The following is a 22,966-nucleotide window of genomic DNA, read 5'->3' on the forward strand; positions in this document are numbered from 1 at the left end:
ATTATTAGTCAGTACTTACAATGTAATTATAATTGAACAAGAACTACATCGCACAGTGTGACCTCATATACTTACGCATATATCCAGCATCTAATGAGTTAAATTCAGTGTCCACAATGTTATTAACATATGGAATATGGAATATCTCTGAATGCAGTCACTCTTCTGTACTGCTCAACACATTTACAGATTTCCCTGAGTCAGCAAGTGCCACCTTCTCCAGTGCTGACAATCTGGAATAATATTTAGTTGACATTTGAACTGGCTGGGGAGACTGTCTCTCAGCTTTGCTCACAGTCGAGGTATTTGGTAATCCAGTAATGATCAATGTTAAAGCTGCTGTCTGATCCCATCTTTTTTTCCGCTCACCTTGTAATTGGGTTTTAAATCCCTTCATTGCTGCTGCTCATCACTATTCTGTGAGCGTCAAAGCTAATTCAGTTACTGAGGTTAGCTGTGGTAGCACCGCTATTGGTTGCCTAGTCACCAAACACACTGTCTACAGGGCCTTTTCAAATCTTTTCTCTATCCCTCAACACACACACACAAAAAGAGACTCATTGTTATTCAAATCATCTCCTGTATTGATAAATGTGTTGCTTAATCCTCTAATCAGACTTCATTGTATTCTCTGGTTTCATTAAATGGGAGATATCTCACACAAAACTTTGTGCTATAGCTGGAACAAATGAAAACACTGGTTTCTCTCTTTTTTCTCTGAGTTCAGTGTGCCATGTTGATGGCTGGCTTTGAAAAGCTAAATTCTTATTTTCTCAGTGTCATGTTATTTTGTGATGTACAGTATGTCTGGTGAGTATTGCCAGAGTGCACTGTAAAAAGGTAATTTGGGCAGTTGCAGCAATTAAAAAAAAATTCCATCTTCGTTTAACTTAAAGGTACAATATGTAATATATTTACTGTACTAAAGTATAACATTATCATAATATGTTATCAGAGATTTAGGAAATATGCTAAGTTGAAATACTGGCTTCTCCTAAATCAGCCAGTATATTCTACTTTGAAATATCCGTTCCGGGCCGGAATTTCTGTTTGTGTTTTGGCCTGCGTGATCCCGCCCACTGCTCACTCACCAAAAGTATTTCAACACCCCGGGTTGCCAGATTTGAAACAAGTTAGCGGGCAAACACAGTGCGCTGTAGCCATGGAAGCCAGCAATACATCTAGCTAACATTGACAGAGTTATAAAAAATCCACATGAGCTGGTTTATAATTTGCAAACAATAACAACATTGCAAACGTATACATTAGCTGATCAACTTACAGTGTAAGGCTCGTCGCTTGCCATTGTCAGTTTGCTCGTTCCTGTTGTGTGTCCTCAACCTGGCAACCCGTGTGAGCTTCGAGTCTGGGGAGGAGGGGGCGGGAAAGACAACTCTCTCCAATATTTTGAATTTGGACTGCAGTACCCATTTTAAACGCTTGATGTCAATGTTACATATTGCTCCTTTAAAATCTTGAATTGCTGCCGTAAAATTTTAAGTCAAAGTGGCTTTACAAATAATTTCAACTCATTATTTTACGTCTAGTATTAAAAACAGATTGTTTTTACTTAAAACTTTAAGGCAGCAATTTTTAAGTTGTTAAGTTGAATTTGATGGATTTTTTAAATGTAATTATCATCAAAGCTCTGCAAGAACAAAATACAAGTGAAACACTGTCAATGTTACACATTTATTGATTTGTGTGTGCTGTCACAATTGTTCCAACCATTCTTTAGAAATCATACAGAACAAAATGAAACTGTTCTAATGTCAAATTAAATAAATGTGTTAACTATGTTAAAAATATGTGATGTGCATCTAATTTTGATGTGTCTAAATTATTATAAAAGTAAAATTATTTAAAAATTTCATTTATTATGAATACAGTTAATTCAACTGTTTGAATTCCATACATTTAACAGGCCTATGAGACCTGTAACCTCATAACATTCTATGAACGATTTGTAACATTTGTATGTCTCTAAAGGTGTTCGTGAGTAAAAGAGTTTACATTTTTTATGCTGTCATTATGTTGATAGTGTACATTTCTGAGTCTATCCAAACATAAGATTATGCACTGAATTACACTTTATATAGGAATACAAATACTGTAGTTATTTCTACTTTAAGAAGCTTCTTCTATACTGTAAAAGCAAATGGTATACCTTACTATAAAAATCATAGTAACTTGATTTTAACCAAAATGTTGTGTTTACTATAGATTTTCAACAGTTGTTAAAATATTAAAACAAATAGCTGGCAGAACTAACAGAATTTAAGTAAAATTATTCAAAAGGTCTAAGACATTGTGTCAGGGCATGTGCACTGGAACAACATTTCCCCTCCCCCACCCAAACCTGGCTGAAGCACATGTCACGAGTGAGCGTCATTTTTGAATGATGCCATATAATGCAGAGAGCATCGGCAAAATTAAGGTAAGCTCTTTTAATTATCACATCATTTACTGATGGTATTATTTGCTAGTCTTAGTCAGTGTTCTATTTTCCACATGTTGTTGAATGCACGTCATCTTTTGGAGAGATTTTAGTTGGTTGATTTAGTTGGATGTTGCAGAAACTTGCGGTTTGACTGCATATGTTATTCAAAGCAATTGATATTCTGCTTAAACTGGTTATTGTCCGCTTCATATGTGTAAAGTCAGCTGTCTGGTTTCCTATAATTGTCTGCTTGAATTCAAACCGAAATGGCACAGTACACTCCAAACGAGGTTGACGCGATGCATTTCTCTCTGTCAAATGCTTCGTCTAAAGCTTTCTCTGATATGTTGGCCTCCAAAGTTTTGCGTTCCCTCGCATTCTGCTTTATTACGAAAGTTATGCTTTTACTACAGTGATTGTTGCTCAACAATATTTCAAGCTGAACAGTAACCTCAAGATTTAACATGATTTTACAGCAGTAACCATATGTGACGAGAAGGAGGGCGGGGCTGGGCCGTGACTATGCACGCCCGGTCCCCAATCAGGCTAATCAGCCGAGGAGAGGGATAAATGCAGCCGGATGCAGCAGCTGCATGTGGCTCTCTCTCTTCCGAACTGCCGCATCCGGCTGCATTTATCCCTCTCCTCGGCTGATTAGCCCGATTGGGGGCTGGGCGTGTGTAGTCACGGCCCGGCCCCGCCCACCTCCTCGTCACACTATTTTTTAACCTTGATATTGTTGCAAAAAAAAAAAAAAAAGAATAATAGGGGAAACCCCCATTGTCTTTCTTTCTTTTTTTTTTTTTTTTGAGGAGTGTACATCTTTCTGTGTTCATTATCTTTTTTTTCATTCATAAACCCTGATAATTATTTGCAGTAACGTGCACATTGGCAGACTTTGTCTCACATCGGAGCATTAATAGGGAAAATAATCTGCCTATATGTGTCAGCGCCTCCTCCGTCAGTGCCTGGTGTTCCACTCAGTACATAATGGAGTAGACAACTGTCAGGTAAGTTAAACAATGAAACCTGCATCAATATTGTAATCTAAATTCTAATGTTTGGTATTGTTAGTTAGATGGTAATGATAATGAATGCTAATCTTGGCTCTTTTCCCTCTCTCTCTGCCTCCCACCACCCCCGACGGTGAGACGAACTTTACCCCCTTTACCCTTTTACCTTTACAAGCCCAGATGCCCAGCTCAGCTGTCTGAGTGAAGCTGCATTTGAGCAGAGCAAAATCTCACAGAATTCCGGTGGAAAACATCAAATTAAGTACAAGCAGTAATAAGACTATAATTGAAGCAAAATGTTTGTAGAGAAATAAGAAAAACATGGATGTTATTGAAATTATGTGATAAAATTTTACTTTGGGCTTGTTCACATCGCCCCAAACTCTCCCTTATTGTGTGGCCGTTCACATAACGTGTTTGTGGCGAATCTGTGTGCCACACTAGTCTCACATTCCAGTGAGGGACAGTGGGAGTATTTGAGGAGAGGAGACAGCAGCAGACGGGGAGAGAGAGACGCATGTCGATGTGGTTGTCGAGAACTGCTGAAAAGCAACCCGGACCTGTCTGTGTGTTCAATGTTTCGACTGAAAAGTCACACTGTGTGACACTGAAAAGTGTATATGCAATAAATGTTTCACGTGGATTGTCAAGCCGTTCCCAACTTCCTCCTTTGCCATTATTGATACCTACTGAACAGCAAGACAGAGCACAATGGAATAGTGAATGCAAGGGTCTCGAGACGTGTTCTTGCGTTCCGTTTGCGTTATTTTTTTAAGCATTGGTCTATTGCATCCATCTTTGGTCGTTGCATTGCATCTTGCTGCTTTTTCTAGTGCCGTGTGTGTTCTGTTTTTAAGACGGTGTGTCAAGTTGAAAGCAGTTCAACTTTTAAAAATGCGTCTCGAGACCTGCACGTTGAATATTCCATTGTTCCGTCTTGCTGTTTTGGGCAAAAGAACATATTATGTGACCGGCCACATGGTTAAAGGTGATTTAGGGAAGTATTGGGTGAGATGACTTCGTTCAGGACTTTACCGTCAACACTAATCAAATATTATTTTCTTTCAGTGTCCACTTGATCCTGGTGGCCCTGCACTGACTGACAAAAACTACTACTACAATTTGCCACAAATTGTTATGCTGTAGTTCAGACCTGGGCAACTTACGGCCCACGGGCTGGATCCTGCCTTCCACATGGTTTAACGTGGCCCGTTCATTTATCCTAAAAGCATTTTTTTTTCATTGGATATTTCAGTTATCTTGCATTGGGATCTAACGTGCATCCACAAGCGTTTAACATGCTTAGGGTTGCCAGATAAGACACAACACCCCCAATTTTAGATTTATACTTGCGCAAATTGGAAATATTCCACCTAATGTTATACTTATTTTGAATTCCCAATGTTCAAGCCAAATCTACGCCCTTTATTCTGCTCAAGGAAATGTGTTATGCGGCCACTCTGTGTCATTCTTGAGGCTGCTTGTTATGTTTGGTGCTACTCAGTTTGCAGGTAAACCTTCTCAGTGATGAAATTAAATATAAAAGTAGATCTTGGCATCATTGACATGCGGAGGGGTAATTATTGACATGAGAGCAAAAGCAAGCGGTGACGAATATGTATATGTATTTTGTATTTGTGCAATTTAGAAATGTTGAAGTCCCCTCGCACCTGTATGTTAATCTAACTCTTGCAGTAATCATTTATCATAGTCATGCAACCTGTTTTATTCAGTTGTGTGCTGAATGGAAAGTCAAACCATTGATGAGACCTGCATCATGACCCTTTTAGCGTGAAAAGGAGTAATGTTTTGAGAATAAAATAAGTACCGCTTTGCAATAAACATTATTATTTTTTTTTTTATTATTAAAACAGACCCCTGATGTAGAGAGTGTTAAATTCAATAATAAATTAACAGAGAAGTAGAGATGGTAAAATAAATAATTTATAAGCTCAGCCTTTATTCAGTTTTTTAATGCCTGACAGAAAAGTATCTACCTTTGTAGAGCAATACTTCAGGCAATTACAGAATAGTCCCATTAGTCACATATGCACTTCAGAAAATTGAGTACACAACTACTTCTGGGCTTAAAAGATAGAAAAAACAAATCAATGCAGAACATTGCATCTCAAAAGGAATACAATGTGGCCCCCTATGCACTACTTAAAGCCCGATGTGGCCCCTTTTCCAAAATAGTTGCCCACCCCTGCTCTAGTTCCTCTATTCTTGCCATGCTCCAATAAAAAAATAAAATATAAAAAGATTGTTATTTTATTAATAATAATAAATTATATATACATAATAATAAAAAAACATAAAAACATAATAATGCATGACATAATTATATTTTTACAGTAATAAAAAGTACCTCAGCTACCAATTACAGTAATCTGTAAATTAATGTACACAGCAATTGCAGTAGTTTACTGTAATCAGATTTTCACATTTACAAGCTGGCAACAGTGTTGCCAGTATGTTACTGTAAAAAAGCACACTGTGGTCTAACAGTGCAGGATATTCTTCAAAAATCAACTATTTGTGTTCCACATATGAAATAAAGTCATATGGAACACGCAAAAAGAGATATTTAGAAAAATGTTCTCGCTGCTCTTTTCCATAACAATAAAGTAGATGCTGACCTGGAGCTGTCAAGCCCCAAAAAGGCACCATAAAAGTAGTCCATATGACTTATGAGTGGGCAGGGTGTGTGGGGTCCAGAGTGATTCTACCTGCACGTTTCCTAAATCTGGAGATGCACCATTGGAGGGTGGGCAGGGGGGCACCAATAATCCTCTCAGCAGTCTTGACTGTCCGTTGTAGTTTCCTTCTCTCTGATTTGGTGGCTGAACCAAACCAGACAGCTATAGATGTACACAGGACAGACTCAATGACGGCTGAGTAGAACTTTCTCTGCAGCTCCAGTGGTAGGTTGAACTTCCTCAGCTGGCGAAGGAAGTACAACCTCTGCTGAGCCATCTTCACAATGGAGTCTATGTGGGTGTCCCACTTCAGGTCCTGAGAGATGGTAGAGCCCAGGAACCTGAATGACTCCACTGCTGCCACAGTGCTGTTCAGGAATGGTGGGGTGGGGGGCATTTCTCCTTAAGTCCACTATCATCTCCACTGTTTTGAGCGTGTTCAGCTCAAGGTTGTTGTGACCACACCAGACAGCCAGCTGATCAACCTCCCATCTGTATGCAGACTCGTCACCATCGCGGATGAGGCCGATGACCGTGGTGTCGTCTGCAAACTTCATGAGCTTGACAGTGGGGTCTTTTGCAGTGCAGTCATTTGTGTACAGGGAGAACAGCAGTGGAGAGAGAATGCATCCCTAAAGAGCACCAGTGCTAGTAGTAAGGGTCCCGGATGTGAGTTTCCCCAGTCTCACTAGCTGCTGCCTATTTGTCAGAAAGCTGATAATCCATCAACAGATTGTGGTTAGCATGGAGAGCTGGGTCAGTTTGGTTGAGAGAAGATCAGGCATGACTGTATTGAAGGCTGAACTGAAGTCCACAAAAACAGGATCCTTACATAAGTCCCAGGTCTCTTGAGGTGTTGGAGGATATAATGCAGTCCCATACTGACAGCATCATCCACAGACCTGTTTGCTCGGTAAGCAAACTGAAGGGGGTCCAGCATGGGTCCAGGTGATATCCTTCAGGTAGGCCAAAACCAGTCTCTCAAACGACTTCATGACCACAGATGTGAGAGCGACAGGTCTGTAGTCATTAATTTCTGTGATTTTGGGTTTGAAGAAAGGCAGGAAACTTGAATAAAACCAGTTAATTTAGAATAGACGACACCACACAATGTTTTGACAACAGTGTGTTATAAAGTGGCCTGGAAACAGCAGCGAATATTATGGAGTGGAAGCCGCAAAATAAACGATTGAGCAATTGCTGCTGTGCTTTTGACTGCTGTCTGCTCTCCCAGAAGGCTTGTGAGTTGTAGCCTCTTGCATAAAAATCTGGATGTGTGTGTTTTTTTTTGGGTTTTTTTGGCATGCCTTCACTCATAAATCCTCTCACTGATTGTGTTGGCACCTCCGGAGAGGCGGAGGAAGAGAGAGCAAAGATGCACACATGGGATGCTCTGCCTGAATCTAGGTTCCTATTAAACCGTCACAGCAGCAGACAGAAAGTAAACTAATTTATGAAACAGTACAGCCGGGCATCACTGCACAATCACTGTAGCTATACACAGGATTGTTTAATAATTGAACTTGTATCATGCAAACAAGTAAAATGTAAAGTTAATAAATATAATAAAAAAATTTGTTGTGAAGATAAATGAAAATGAATAGCTTAATAGATTATAGACCAGCTTAATAAACCTTAGCTCTATGGCATTATAATACTGTTAAATGTTGAGAGCACATGCATGTCATGCGAGAGTGCATCCATGTTTCAGCTGCGCAAGTGCAAATCTCTCTACCCACACGAGGATTTCCTTTGCAATTTCTCTGCTCTCGCTCAGAGAGTGCATGTGCACACTTAAAATGTGTCCTGTGCACTACAGAAATGTATTATAAAGCCTTATAGCTCCGCCTCTGTTCTTTCGTACAAATATTCTGCCTCTGCAGACATGTTAAATCGAGGAAGAAACAAGTTTGAGCAATCAACTCTTCATTTGGCTGGTAAAATGTTTAGGAAATGCAGCATAATGCATGGTGAAATTCATATTGAAAGAAAGATATTCTGATGCGTACTGATGGTGTAAGAGATATGATGAAATCAAATGACATGTACAGTATATCGCAGTGTTTCCCAGCCACTGTGCCGCGGCACACTAGTGTGCCGTGAAAGATTGTCAGTTGTGCTGTGGAAAATGATAAAATTCCACAAAATAAATAAATGCATAAATAAAATAAATAAATAATCGGAAGTCGGACTCCCCGCTTGGTTGATTACAGCTGTAGTCGATCTAGTGCTTGGCAACCGCAGTCCTGCCAAGGCAGATCGCTTGGTTGGTTAGAGCTACGGCCAATCGCGCACTTGGCTACAGCAGCATGTGCACAGTCAATCTGTATCTGACAGGAATGGAGCTTGAACTCTGAAGAAGAGGCACATATTTCATTCCATTGGCACTCGTGAAGCTTCTCATTTGTAAACAAGCTGATTGACCTAGTACATATACTGACCGTCTGAAAGAGAGAGGCATGTTGTTTGTTCACTTCGGCATCTTTCGTCTTCCTTATTCATCAAGGAGAGTAAAGAGCGGAAGAGTTACTATTAATGTGTAAAAGTGACTGAAGTTTATTCACGTTAAGGGGCTTTCACATGACAAGATATTGAGATATTGAATGTCTCACGATTTATTTTAATTAAAGATTACCTTATCATTTCAGAGTATCAGAGACCCCAGTTATTGAACTAATTTAAATTCACCAAGACAACGCTAAGAATTAAACATAAACAAGTCCTTTTTATAACTTTCTGCTATTAAAGCAACAGCCAGTTTTTTTCTCTCTCTTCCAAATACATGTTTTCAGTGTTTATTGTGCACATCTCCCGCTTTCTTGCGTGGCCAGCTCGTAAATTTGCCCCTCCGTGACGCTTTCTGCAATGCTTGTCATATGGAGGTCAATGCGCCGATTGATGCTGGTGTTGAACGGAACGTTGACGCCTCAACTCAGCTCATGTAAAATGTGCTTTACAATGATGAAAGAACATTAGGCCTATTGAAACTCAAAATTATTGTTATTAGGCTATTATTGTCCTCTTTTCTGATAAAAGTCATGCTCAGCAGTTTAAAACTGTAGGAAAATGATCCCGTAGATCTGTTTTGTTTAAAACTCTTAAACATTCTACTGAAGTCAGTAGATTTGTAGTCATGCAAGTTTTGAAGGAGAAGGACATTATTGAAACTCACTATTATTAGACTATTATTGTTGTCTTTTTTGATGAAAAATAATGCTCAAACTGAAGGAAAACTATAGATCTGCTTTGCTCTTTTAATGCTTAAACACTATAAAGTCTCTTGGTAGATTTCGGTTGTGAACGACTCAAAATGATTCAATGACTCGCTCATACCACAAAAGACCTAGTGACATCTCAAGAATGGGTCACTGAACTAATAAGTTAATAAAATTGGACAAATTTGTGACACAGAAGCAAGCCACACCAAAATACCCTTTATTTTTGCAGCTAATTTTGCACAGTTGTGAAGTTAATTTGCTTTACTTGAATCATTAAAATTGCTGGGATTGGTGCTTTTAGCTAATTCTTTAAAAAAAAATATCCCCAGAAAATTTTTTCATGGACCAGTGATTGTCTCATCTTTTTTGCCCTTCATGAGTTTGCATTCCTGTAATTTGCTGTGGCATTGCAAAAATGAATTTGCAAGAACAAATTTACAAATTAGAAAAGAAGCAAATTTGTTGTTTTTTCATTACCCACCTGTGTCCTCATTACACAGCATACTTACGTGACTTGATAGTGGTGTGCCATGGCTGGGAAACACTGGTATACCGTTAACTAAGAACACACTGTTTTCATGACTCATGTCTTCTTACAACTTTCACCTCAGTGTTATACACAGTGTTATCTAGGATGCATAAAGGATTTTCCAGAACTCATGTGGTGGCACATATGTTTGTAGAAAATCCGAAAATATGTAGAACAAAATCACGCTGTGTCCATCATTATTTACGAGTTCAACATGATATCGGGCCGAATGTGTCTTCAAGTGTTTGTGACAAGTGCAGTTTCACATAGAACGGTTAAAAACTTTGAAAACTTGTGCTATAATACATCTAAAACTACTGTGAACAGCATTATTTTATCATTTTTTTTAATCCCTTTTCTCCCCAATTTGGAATGCCCAATTCCCACTATTTAGTAGGTCCTCGTGGTAGCGCGGTTACTCACCTCAAGCCAGGTGGCGGAGGACAAGTTTCAGTTGCCTCCGCTTCTGAGACCGTCAATCCGTGCATCTTATCACGTGGCTTGTTGTGCATGACACCGCGGAGACTCCCAGCATGTGGAGGCTCATGCTACTCTCCGCGAACCACGCACAATTTACCACGTGCACCATTGAGAGCGAGAACCACTAATCACAACCACGAGGATGTTACCCCATGTGACTCTACCCTCCCTAGCAACCGGGCCAATTTGGTTGCTTAAGAGACCTGGCTGGAGTCACGAGTTCGAATCCAGGGTGTGCTGAGTGACTCCAGCCAGGTCTCCTAAGCAACCAAATAGTGGTAGTCAGCATCAATACTCTCAGAGCTACCCAGGCCCCAGATTCTTTTAAAATTACTACACATGCAGTTTCTATTCATTTAGAGGCTACATGGAATATTTGTACTTCAGGGCACACCACAGGACTATTTGAAATACATTTCTGAAGGTTAACAGGTGATTGAAGCATAAGTGTGCAATTTTTTCCAATGTTAAAATACTTTCCCCTATCCAGGCTTAATATGCAGAGACAGCTATAAGCCATTTGAACATTGATTTCTCCAATCAATGGCTGTGGTTCATCACTGTGTAATTTTTGTGCTACTAGAAGCACCAAACAGAATTGCAAAAATAATAAGATTGTTTTCAAAAAGGTTTCCCGAACACTCCCTCTATGAGCCGTTGGATGGAGAACAGATAGTAAAACATGCCATTTGGTTGAGCCAATGTTGCTTTGTCTGGCTGGTCAGGATGCTCAAACAAACAGTCACAGTGTTTACACTTTTGGCAAAATCAACTAACGAATGGCTTACAGAATGGCAATAGTATTTCTTGTCAAATTCCAATCTAAGACATCTTACCAGTTGCCCTCCACAGTGACTGGCAGATAAGTCAAAATGAGCATCCACTGCAAAAAAAAATTGTCACATTTGGCTGGTGTTATTCTCCACCATGCATGTAAACATGTATCATGCGTCACTTGTCCTACCTGTACTAGGAAGTCAAGTGGATGATGTGACATCATCAGATCATTTCTGAGATAAGAAGACAGTGTTGCAAATCTATTTTCTAACCGCAGCAAGTGTGTTCCTCACAGCATTCTGCCTACATTAAAGAATCTCTTAGATAATTGGTGTGAAATGAGGAAGGCTAAGAACATGTGCGAGGGAAGAAGAGCAAGAGAGATCAGGATGGAAGTATATCTGATTCTCGCAACTCGTTAAATTTTACTGCTCATGAAGCCTGAACTGAGAGATCACATAATTTGTAGGCTGGAAACCGTACTATGTGACATTTGCAAGTGGTGACTTCCACCATTTCAAAATCCACACTAAAAACCTTGTGCTTCTGTAAAACTTAAAGGTTTAATTGAGACAGGCAGCAAGTGCAGTTAGAGCACTGTGTTACAAGTGTGAGCACAAGTGTTAGCTGAACTTTTTGTGGTTCTCAACTGGTGGGCTATGACCCAAAAATGGGTCATATTTTGGTTCCGACAGCTGGGGAAAAAACAACTCTTAATGTGGTAATAAAATTCAACTAACTATATAACTGTGCATTAAGTTAAGCTCATTTTAAATGGGAGGAGAAAACGGTTCCCATATTTTTTGTTGTTGACGTCAACATTTTGAAATGTTATGTGATTTTTGCATAAATTAATCTCTAATATGGTAGAAGTTAGATAAAGGCAGGTGCCAAAATGGAAAGGCTGCTTGATATCCCTCCATCCTCTAAAAACTATCAACAAAACTACAAAGTAAAAGGATGTGAATGAGATTTGAAAATAATATGACAAAGACTACATTAAAAACAGGTTTAATTGCAGTATTGATAAATGTGGTTTATGTTGACTGCAATGTGTTTAATGCTGTGAATTTGACTGCTGAGAACATGAAACCGTTAAAAATCGTGAGATATTTAGAAACTAAACATTCAAACTGTAAAGACAATCTAAAACTAAAAAGTAAATTTTCCTGTTCAGCCTTTGTCATGTTAATAATTCAATATGATCACACGAAATCAAATGATGCTTCTGAATGCTCATGTACCCTTACATCGACCCCATTCAGCCAAATTACTGACAAGTGCCATCCCCCATCAGATATTTTTGCATGAATTTGAATGTTTCCTTTTTTTTTGTGGTGCTACTCATAGCATGTTGTGTGAACAACTTTCGAGGCATGGGTTCTGGTTCCAAAGAAAACAGAAAGTAATTGTGTTCACATAAACAATGGTGAGCGTGGTTCCACCTTTTTACTTAAAAGTTTTTGTTTTTACTCCACAGACGGTTCAATCTGGTCTCGCTGTGAATTCGGAAACAGTAGGTTGACATTTCATGAGCTAAACTCGTGCTTAACAAAATTTGAAGCACTGCCCCCAAAGCTGGAAGTGTCATTGAACATATGGGCACTTGTGAGCTTCAGTTTCCGGGAAAAATGTCCACAGAGGGGTGCCAAAAGCGAGTTGTTGTTAGTTGTAAGTGATGTAATACAGTAAAGAGGAATTTATTTTTATTAACTCTACCCCCCAAACCCCAATCCCAACCTTAAACCTAACCATCAGTGGAATAAAAATGTAAACTTGAAGGGAAAAAGAAACCTCTGAAATCGCACTCGTCACTAATTATGCAAACGTGATTACTTCTTGGATTCAAAGTAGGACGAAAATGCAGATGAGAGATGGCACTTGTCAGTAACTTGGCAGAATGGGGTCGATGTCAGGGCACTGAAACATTTGGCAGCAACATGACGACTTCCCCTGTGATCATATTGAAGGTTAGTTTTAGAGTTGGGGTTTGAGTTAGGTAGTGTTAAAAAATATGCCTGTTATATATACAGTATATATATATATATATATATATATATATATATATATATATATATATATATATATATATATCTGTATCTGTGAACTGTCGTACATCATTTACAACTAAAAATAGTACAAATCGCTTTTGGCGCCACTCTTTGTACATTTTACCTAAACAATATTTTCAACTGGGACAATTTCAGCAGCAAAATTTTGACCTCCATTTGCATATTTCACTGCTTGATCAGTCTGAATTATTTTGAATATTGTTGTGCAGTTCGTGGAAAATTAACAATATTTAATGTTTAATCAAGGACATTTTGATGCTTTAATTTTTTCTTAATCTAAACATTTGATTTAATTTATTGTTTACTTATGTACGATAAACCATTTTGGCACTGTGTTGTGTCACCTCTTGATGTCCAATGTAAAATCTGTGTTCAAAAGCAAAACCAGTTGCCACTGCTCTGCTGTAGAGGGTCAGTTAGTAAGACGTAGCAAACATACAGTACTATCTGCTAACCCTGCAGGCAGATAGGAAAAAGGAAGTGTGTGTGAGAGAGATCTAATCAGCCATGATGACACATGAAGCAGCAGGCTGTCATTTATGAGAAAAATGTGCATTGAGACCTGCAATTGAAAACTGCCAATGAATTCCTCCTACTGAGGTTGACATTAGCTCATATTTGACAGGCCTATGGACATTGATATACACCTGTCAGAGATACAGCATGAATCTCATCACTTGGAATTGCAGATGAAGGTTGTCAAGATGTTCCTGTCAAAAACAATGTTATGAATGAAATAGAGCATTTAAAGTGTAGCGTTGAGATCTGACATGTGTTACCTGGTCAAGTCACTCATGCGGGTGTAAATCAACAGGGTGTAAAATCTTTGTTTGCAACTCAGTCCTGAATTCTCACATCACAGGTTGCCAAAAACATCTTAAGAGGCATTCACACATACAGCGATTTGCAGCAGCAAAGCAACCAGAAGCTTTTTTACAAAGTCTATAATACCTGGAGAGAGTTAACAATTGAAGTTGTTCAACTGTTCCTGATATGATGCATTATGAGCTGCTGCAATTTACCTTTAAACACTTTCCCCTCCAGAATATCCATTTTAGAGGAAAGAAACGTCATGGTTACTTTCGTAACCTCCGTTCCCTGGTGGAGGGAACAAGACGTTGTGTCGATATAGTGACACTAGGGGTCACTCTTGGGAGCCCCAAACACCTCTGCTTTTTTTGAAAAAAGGCCAATGAGAATTGGCGAGTGGAATTTGCATTCCACTCCCCCGGACATATGGTATAAAAGGAGCTATATGCAACCACTCATTCAGTATATGCAACCACTCATTCAGGTTTTGTGCTGAGGATCTGCGACCAGGTCCCGGCCATTTCAGAAGGTAGTTCAGCATTGTGGCAAGAGGGACACAACGTCTTGATCCCCCCTTCAGGGAACGGAGGTTACGAAAGTAACCATGACATTCCCTATCTGTCACTCACTCGACGATGTGTCGATGTAGTGACACTAGGGGTCCCTCTACAAAACGCCACAACTATCTGAACTGTGTTACGTGAACTGGCAGTGTGTGACGGGCAGACCGCTGCGTGCCTTGTAGCCAGCACACCAGGCTGTCACGTAACCTCCCCCAATGCTCTTATGAGCTTCGAACAGTCCTACAGGAACAAGTCGACTGCCCAACAATAGAGACAGGCTAGCCCAGCCGAGGCCTCTTTTCCTCTCTTTTCTACCCAAAAAGAGTGGAATTTGTTAACCAACTGGGAGCCATAAGTGTCTACATCAGGGGGTGTCCCTCTCAAGGGGAAGACACTGCGGAGACCACATCCCACCCAAAAGGGGGGGGGGGGTTATTTTGAGTGGAATACGTCACATGGTCTTACCGAGTCTTGTCGGAAGTATGTCATGTAGAGAGGTAACGTGGTAGGTCCTACCCGAAGGGGGAGGAGTTTCTACAGAGCATGGCGACCAGGGGCAGAGGGGTCTCTGCCCAAGGAAGACGCAGTTTACCGACAGGGAAACGATTTTGCAGGAAGATATCACATGGGGTCGCCTTCGGGGAACCAGCACATGTGGAGCACCTACCTCAGTACAGGGTCTCATTAGCACACACACTGGGCCAGCAGCGAGTTTCTCCGCAAACTCAACTGCCAGAGGGCTAAGGAGGAAAGTCATCCAGAGATCACAGTCTGTGAACACGACTGGGAGTCAAGAGTGCACGTCTTCACCTCAAGGGAGGGGAAAGGCGTTATGCGCAAGCGGTACACCCGGCCAGCTGTCCCGGAACTTACCTGCTCGTGCCTGCCAATACACGTGACGAGACCGGCTCAACCCGGAGATTGTAGAACTTTGCAAAGGTGTTGGGTGCTGCCCAGCCCGCTGCTCTGCAGATGTCTGCCAAAGAAGCGCCACTGGCCAGGGCCCAGGAGACCACCACACTCCTGGTAGAGTGGGCTCGTAACCCCGCAGGGAGTTTCACCACCTGATCCCTAAAAGGGATCGTGGGAACCTTGGGCATATAGCCCTGTCGGGGTCTCAGGATTATATGAGAGTAACCCGGACCGAACTCCAGGCACAATTTGCTGACAGAGAACGCCTGCAGGTCCCCTACAATTTTGATAGAAGTGAGCGCAGTCAGGAGGGCAGTCTTCAAAGAGAGTGCCTTAAGCTCAGCTGACTCCAAGGGATCAAAGGGAGCTCCCTGTAGACCCTGAAGGACTACAGAGAGGTCCCACGAGGGGACGAGGCGTGGTCTGGAGGGATTCAACCTCCTAGCACCTCTTAGGAACCTGATGATCAAGTCGTGCTTCCCCAAGTACTTACCATCTACTGCATCGTGATGAGCCGAAATAGCGGCTACATACACCTTCAAGGTGGAGGGGGACAGCCGCCCCTCCAGCCTCTCCTTGCACAGGGTCTGTGCAAGTAGGCTTACTGGGGGAAAGCGTATTTGCGTAGTCCAGGGGGCCAGCTGTGTGCCAGAGCAACTATACCGAGGGGTGTCTCAGTCAGGGCATACCAAAGTGGGCAGTGGGAGGATTCCCGGGAAGCAAACAGGTCTAACTGTGCTCGACTGAATCGACTCCAAATCAGCTGGACCGCCTGAGGGTGGAGTCTTCACTCTCCTCTGAGGGTAACTTGACGTGACAGTGCGTCTGCTGCAGTGTTGAGGTCGCCGGAGGAGATGCTGATTCCCACTGCTGATTCCAGAGGAGGAGATGGCAGGCGAGTTGTGACATGCAACAGGAGCCTTGACGGTTGATGTACGCTACCGTCGCTTTGTTGTCCATCCGGACCAACACGTGCTTGCCCTGGATCAACGGTCGAAACCTCCACAGGGCAAACAGTACTGCCAACAACTCTAGGCAGTTGATGTGCCAACGCAGCCGCGGGCCAGTCCAGGAGCCGGCGGCTGTGTGCCCATTGCATACGGCGCCCCAGCCCGTCTTGGAGGCATCTGTTGGAACCATGACACGCCTGGAGACCTGCTCTAGGGGAACCCCTGCCCGTAGAAATGCAAGGTCGGTCCAAGGGCTGAAGAGGTGGCGACAGATCGGCGTGATGGTCACGCGATGCGTCTCGCGGCACCATGCCCATCTCGGGACTCGAGTCTGAAGCCAGTGCTGAAGCGGTCTCATATGCATCAACCCGAGCGGTGTGGCCGCCGCTGAGGATGCCATATGCCCCAGGAGCCTCTGAAAAAGTTTCAGTGGAACCGCTGTCCTCCATCTGAATGCCTTCAGACAGTTCAGCACCAACTGTGCATGCTCATTCGTGAGGCATGCTGTCATCGAGACTGAGTCCAACTCCAAACCGAGAAAAGTGATGCTCTGAACCGGGGAGAGCTTGCTCTTTTCCCAGTTGACCTGAAGCCCCAGTCGGCTGAGGAGCCGGAGCATGAGGTCCCTGTGTGCGCACAGCAACTCTCGAGAATGTGCTAAGATTAGCTAGTTGTCGAGATAGTTGAGGATGCGGCCGCCCACTTCCCTTAGCGGTGGAAGGGCTGCCTCTGCGACCTTCGCGAAGACGTGAGGGGACAAGGACAGGCTGAAGGGGAGGACCTTGTACTGGTATGCCTGGCCTTCGAAGGCAAACCGCAGGAAGGGTCCGTGTCGAGGTAAGACCGAGACGTAAAAGTACACGTCCTTCAGGTCTACCGCCGCGAACCAATCTTGATGCCGGACGCTCGCTAGAATCTTGGACGGGAGTCTGTGCAAAGCCCGGTTCAGTACTCGCAGGCCCAGGATACGGTACGATGAATTAAGGGCTGTAGAACCCTTTCTTCATCTCGGCTGGAGGGACAGGCTCTATCGCGCCCTTGCGCAGAAGGGTAGCGATCTCCCCACGTAAGGTAGCGGCGTTCTCACCCTACACCAAGGTGAAGCGGATGCCGGCGAACCTGGGCGGGCGCCTGGCGAACTGAATCGCGTAGCCGAGTCGGACAGTCCGGGTCAGCCATCGCGACAGGTTGGAAAGCGTGAGCCACCGCCCAAACTCCGGGCGAGGGGGACCAAGGGAATGATCATGTTGGACGTACCGGCGGGTGGGGCCTCCCGGCGGGGCAGAGCTCGAGGTGCCACGTCGAGAGGACTCGAGCCCCGTGGCTGTGCTGTGTCCAGGGACATCGAAGCACTTACCTGGCTCCTGCCGCCCACCATAAGATTGGCCGAGGAGGGGGGAGGAGGAATCTCATCCCCGTAGTCCACCGGAACCAATCACGTGTGGGCGTGTTTGTGCCACAGCTGGGCACACAGGGACGGGGGGTCCGCTGCTGGAGCGCCATACCTGCCAAAATGGGACAGTGGACGGTGGTCGTGACGACAACCATGCGCACCGGACATGTGACCCAGGAGACAAGAGAACCATTCCAGCGGCACCGCAGGCCACAGTCGTCAGGGACAACGTAAACCTACAGGTCCTGGATGGGAGCTTCGGGCGCCCACGCCAGGTGACGCACACACAAGTGCACCGCGAGCGCCTTATCCACCTGGGGGATCACCAAATACCCCCTGGCCGCTCCACCATCGAGGGTAGTGAGAGCGGGGGAGCTGAAAGACCGGGACCGGGCAGTAAAAGGTGCCTACCACGATCTTGTCAGCTCCTTGTGCACTTCCGGGAAAAAAGGAATGAATCGTTGAGCCGCGAGGGTTCAGGGGAGAGTGGAGGGTTCCACTCTAGCCCAACACTCGCGGCCGCCCGGAAAAGCATGTCCGTCATTTCCGCGTCGGCCTGAGACTGGGCGACCGTTCCCGAAGGTGGAAGCCCAGCCGAAGCCTCTGCGTCAGACTGGACGAGCCCGCTCTCCGATGCTGCGCTCGATAACTCATCGTCTTCCCGATCTCTGAACGAGAAGTCGAACTCGCGCTGAGACGAGCTGCCGATTTCGTGCAAGAGCCCGACCGGGGCAAGCGAGCATGCTGGGGAATGGAAGGTCCGTGGGGGGATACCCGGCGGAGGTGATCCCATTGATGTCCCCAAATCGCCCCCAGTGCTAAGATTATGAGTGATGCTTTCACATGCAAAATGTCCAATGCAGTTTCTGTGGTGCTCTTGTTGGTTGCTAGGTGGATGCTTACTGGCCCAAGTCAAAAGAGCCCACCCCCAAGTCTCTATGCTATTCTGGTCCCTAGATATGGCTCAGATCCTTTGTTCACTGTAAATATACAATATGTGGGTGACTGTTCCCGAAGGAGGAAGCCCAGTCGAAGCCTCTGCATCAGACTGGATGAGCCCGCTCTCCGATGCTGTGCTTGATAACTCATCATCTTCCCGAGCTCTGAATGAGAAGTCGAACTCACGCTGAGATGAGCCGGCAGTCTCGTGCGAGAGCCCGACCGGGGCAAGCGAGCATGCTGGGGAATGGAAGGTCCGTGGGGGGATACCCGGCGGAGGTGGTCCCATTGATGTCCCCAAATCGCCCCCAGTGCTAACCGACGCAGCCTCAAACCCGTAGGTAGAAGGACCAGTTTCTTATGAGAGCAAGCTGCGTCTGCAACGTTGCCATGGTCATGTTCTCGCAATGAGGACATGACTCATCCACGAACAATGTCCACATGTGGGCAGTGCCCAGACACGTAAGACAGCGATTGTGGCTGTCAGAAGCGGAGAGATTACGACTGCAACCAGGAATAACACACAAACGGAATGACATCTTTAAAAAGACGCTCGCTCTTTCTCGCTCTGTAAATATACTCTTTTAGAATATACTCTCTTATTTTCGCTCTGCTGAAGCGCCCAGGGGCGTTCTCTGCACTCCACAGGTGCAGAGGGGGAGAAGCCACTGAAATGCGCTGTAAATCCAACAGTTTTGAGGTGCGTCTTTGGAGGGAATTGAATTCAGTGCACTGAATACAACTGCTCGGCTCCGAAGAGAAAATCTGAATGAGTGGTTGCATACCAGCTCCTTTTATACCCGTATGTCCAGGGGAGTGGCATGCAAATTTCACTCGCCAATTCTCATTGGCCTTTTTTCAAAAAAAGCAGAGGTGTTTGGGGCTCCTAAGAGTGACCCCTAGTGTCACTACATCGACACAACGTCGAGTGAGTGACAGATAGGGAAATGATTCCTTGTCAAATTACAACAACATCTTATTTTCACCTGCAATACATCCCATTTGCTAACAGATTCTCAAAAGCTATGGCCAGTTGTGCAGCCCACCAATAACATTAGGGCATCTAGCAGCAGAAACGGCAACTGCGAAAAAACAACTACTGAGCCCATCAGATATTTTTTCATATGTCTTCCCGAACTAGTCATTGAGTCCTTTTAAAAGCTGATGAACATGTCTGTAGTGTAAACACAGTAACGACAGTTCTGCCTTCACAACCGTATCATCCACTTATGTAATTAACCACTCGACCGTGAGAATCTGACCCATTAGCTGTGCCAAATCTGACATGTTATATTGCGTCTTCATTGCTGCCTTGCTTTTAAACACACCGTTAACATGAACACTGTGACAAGTTGAGCCTGAACGCAGCTGAGAAAACCTCACTTGTTAACCATTGCTTTGGGGAATATTTGTGCAATCGCAGGCTGCAGTCATGACAGAATTTAACAATTTCTTGGAAGCTAATAAACATGAACAGGCGTGGGACTAAACGTGGACTTCCTGTGAAGGTTTTTATTTATACTGTACATATGGTACATGATGTAAGGTGACAAGATTATGAGTGATGCTTTCACATGCAAAATGTCCAATGCAGTTTCTATGGTGCTCTTGTTGGTTGCTAGGTGGTTGCTTACTGGCCCAAGTCAAAAGAGCCCACCCCCAAGTCTCTATGCTATTCTGGTCCCTAGATATGGCTCAGATCCTTTGTTCACTGTAAATATACAATATGTGATCTTTTATACCAGTTTTGTCATCCGCCAGACAAAAATTATAAGTAAAGAACTAAAACATAGCTTTCCTCAACAAGCCGTATGACTTGAGGAATCATTAATGTCTGTAGCGTAAATGGTTTGGGACGATTTACATGCACAGTTTAATACTTATGGTTTGGGATTTATTGAAATCTCTAACCCTAAGTATGAGAAATAATAAAAGTGATGTTTTACTTAGAAAAACCGCCTAGTAAATTCCACTCACCTGATCCTCAAAAGAAAGAGCCTGAGCCACGTCTCGAGGGAAGCCGTCTATAACGATTCCACTGGCATCTGGAATCTTCATGATCTTCTGCTTGATCTCAGTTATGGTTGTTTCCTAATGAGGATGAATAAATATACTCTGAAATAATACAATCCCACAAAGATTTATTTTACATCTCTATTACCTTAATTCAAATTAAAATACTCATCAGCACAAACAAGACAAACTCAGTTACTTCCATATCAGTCGAGTTTGCACTGGTAAACTGGTTTAACTTCCGCATATGGGAAACCTCATTCCTGTAAGCAATTTGGTCTTCATAGGTCAGGTACTTGCAGGGTAAAAGTGCTTTGTAATTCTGGGCTGTTTTAAATCAGTATGGATGAAAGGCCGAGGCATGATGTCTAAGATGAGTTGGGTTTCAAGGGCAATCATTCCGTAATTCACCGGAAACATTCAGTACGGAATATTTTTAAAATCGTTTATCCTTGTCAAAATTCTCTATGCTTTTTCCATAATGAAAGAGATCATGTGCTTGAAAATGAAATCATCAAACACTCATCAAAAACTGCACTTGGTGACTGACTTACAGTATAACTTCACATTTTAGGTGATTTTTAGTATAATTGAGGAGTGCAGTGGCATTTTAGGATAACCTTAATCTTTCTAGAGCTCGAGGGGGAAAATGTTCAAGCGTAGCAAATCTAATGATGTGGATGGCATCATTTATGACAGAGATCTAGAGTCAGTACAAGACAGCTCTAAAAACAACTCATACATCAGTCATCGTTTGTCGACCCTGTTTGGAATGTAATTCATACACTCAAACGCTCTTTTTTCCAAGCAATGTTCAAAAGCAGAGGATATTTTCATAAAGACCCTCCTCCCAAACACAGCACTGCTTGCTCCACATGCAAAACGTTTTAATCACATTTAGATCGAACAACTGGTCATTTGCACAGCTGTTTGTAGTTTAATCAAGCTAATGATAAAATGAATGTGAGTTTATAGAATAATGAACATGAATTCATCGGTTCTGTTCCAAAACAATCCAGCAGCAATGGCAAGTAAGTTGGACCTGTGGTACAGCTGTTTAAAAGCAAAACAGTTTGCATACATTTTTTTATAAACGTAGACAACATATATTTAGAAGTAAAGTGCTTATAGTTAATTGCCCTGCAGATTACTCATAATATTAGTCAAGGTGTTATAATTTAGTTTTTTATGACAATTTTGCATTCCCTCTTTGAACTTTAGCCTTTTTTATTCTTTCTGCTTAATCAGTTCTTTTCTTAAATCTGAAGACTGTTAAAATTGCAAATTAAATGACGCCAGATCTACCTTTATCTGCTCAGATTTCAGTCACTTTTGCTAGCACGTATACATTGGCTATCATAGTAATGACGTAAACTTAGCGTAGAATGTTCACCCAGCCTGAGACTGTAACAATGGAGGTTTTGCCATTGATTATGTTTTTCATGAGGGCAGTATTCAAATCTTAACACATTTGTCACAAACAACAGGGTAAAGAAAGGGGAAGGGTGGCATATATGATCTATGACATGTCTTCTTGACGCAACACCTGACGTTAGGATCCGCCACACAACGAATGAAAACGCAACAGGACATTCTATATGACTGATCAGACTGAGATGCATTAACAAAAATCTGATTTTAATTGGATTTCAAACCACATACAAAAACCATTGGATTGGGTTAAACAGAAATAAAAATAAACAGACTTGAGTCAGATAGGGGGAAAAAATCTGATTTTTGCTGCCTGTCTGAACACGGCCTTAGATATAAAGCCTTAATAAAGCTTTTTTGCATATGAAATGAGTAACAGCACTTTACTGCACTAACTCACAAGCTGCAGGTTTGCTGTCAGTTCCAATAAATGTTTTAACAGTCCCATCCTTCAATAGCCTTATTTCAAAGCCTGCCTGATATTGTGACATGTTCACAAAATAATCTGTGCTGAAATGTGCCACAAGAACAGTTAAGGCTGAAATCATCAGGGATTTTAATAATAAACTTCAGCAACTCTTTTGTAAAGTTGGTATCCTTTGGTTTTTCTGGTGTTTAGGAATAATAGCTCCTACTTCCTCATTATTAATTCAATGAGACTTGGTGGGCCAAGAGAACACCTCATATGTTATCAACAATGTCGGCAGCAATGGTTGCATGGGCGTAA

At 42.7% G+C, this 22,966-nt stretch overlaps 1 protein-coding gene across 1 annotated transcript in view; it reads right to left on the reverse strand.

Annotated features, from left to right (window-relative positions):
* LOC127441616 (adenylate kinase isoenzyme 5-like) overlaps positions 1–22,966 on the reverse strand; it is a 126,901-nt gene that overhangs the window by 94,748 nt on the left and 9,187 nt on the right. The window contains exon 5 of the mRNA XM_051699215.1: positions 20,773–20,886. Coding sequence (XP_051555175.1) covers positions 20,773–20,886 — 114 coding nt within the window. The remainder of the gene's footprint in view (positions 1–20,772; positions 20,887–22,966) is intronic.

The sequence above is a fragment of the Myxocyprinus asiaticus genome, chromosome 5 (assembly GCF_019703515.2).
Source record: "Myxocyprinus asiaticus isolate MX2 ecotype Aquarium Trade chromosome 5, UBuf_Myxa_2, whole genome shotgun sequence".
Taxonomy (NCBI): domain Eukaryota; kingdom Metazoa; phylum Chordata; class Actinopteri; order Cypriniformes; family Catostomidae; genus Myxocyprinus; species Myxocyprinus asiaticus.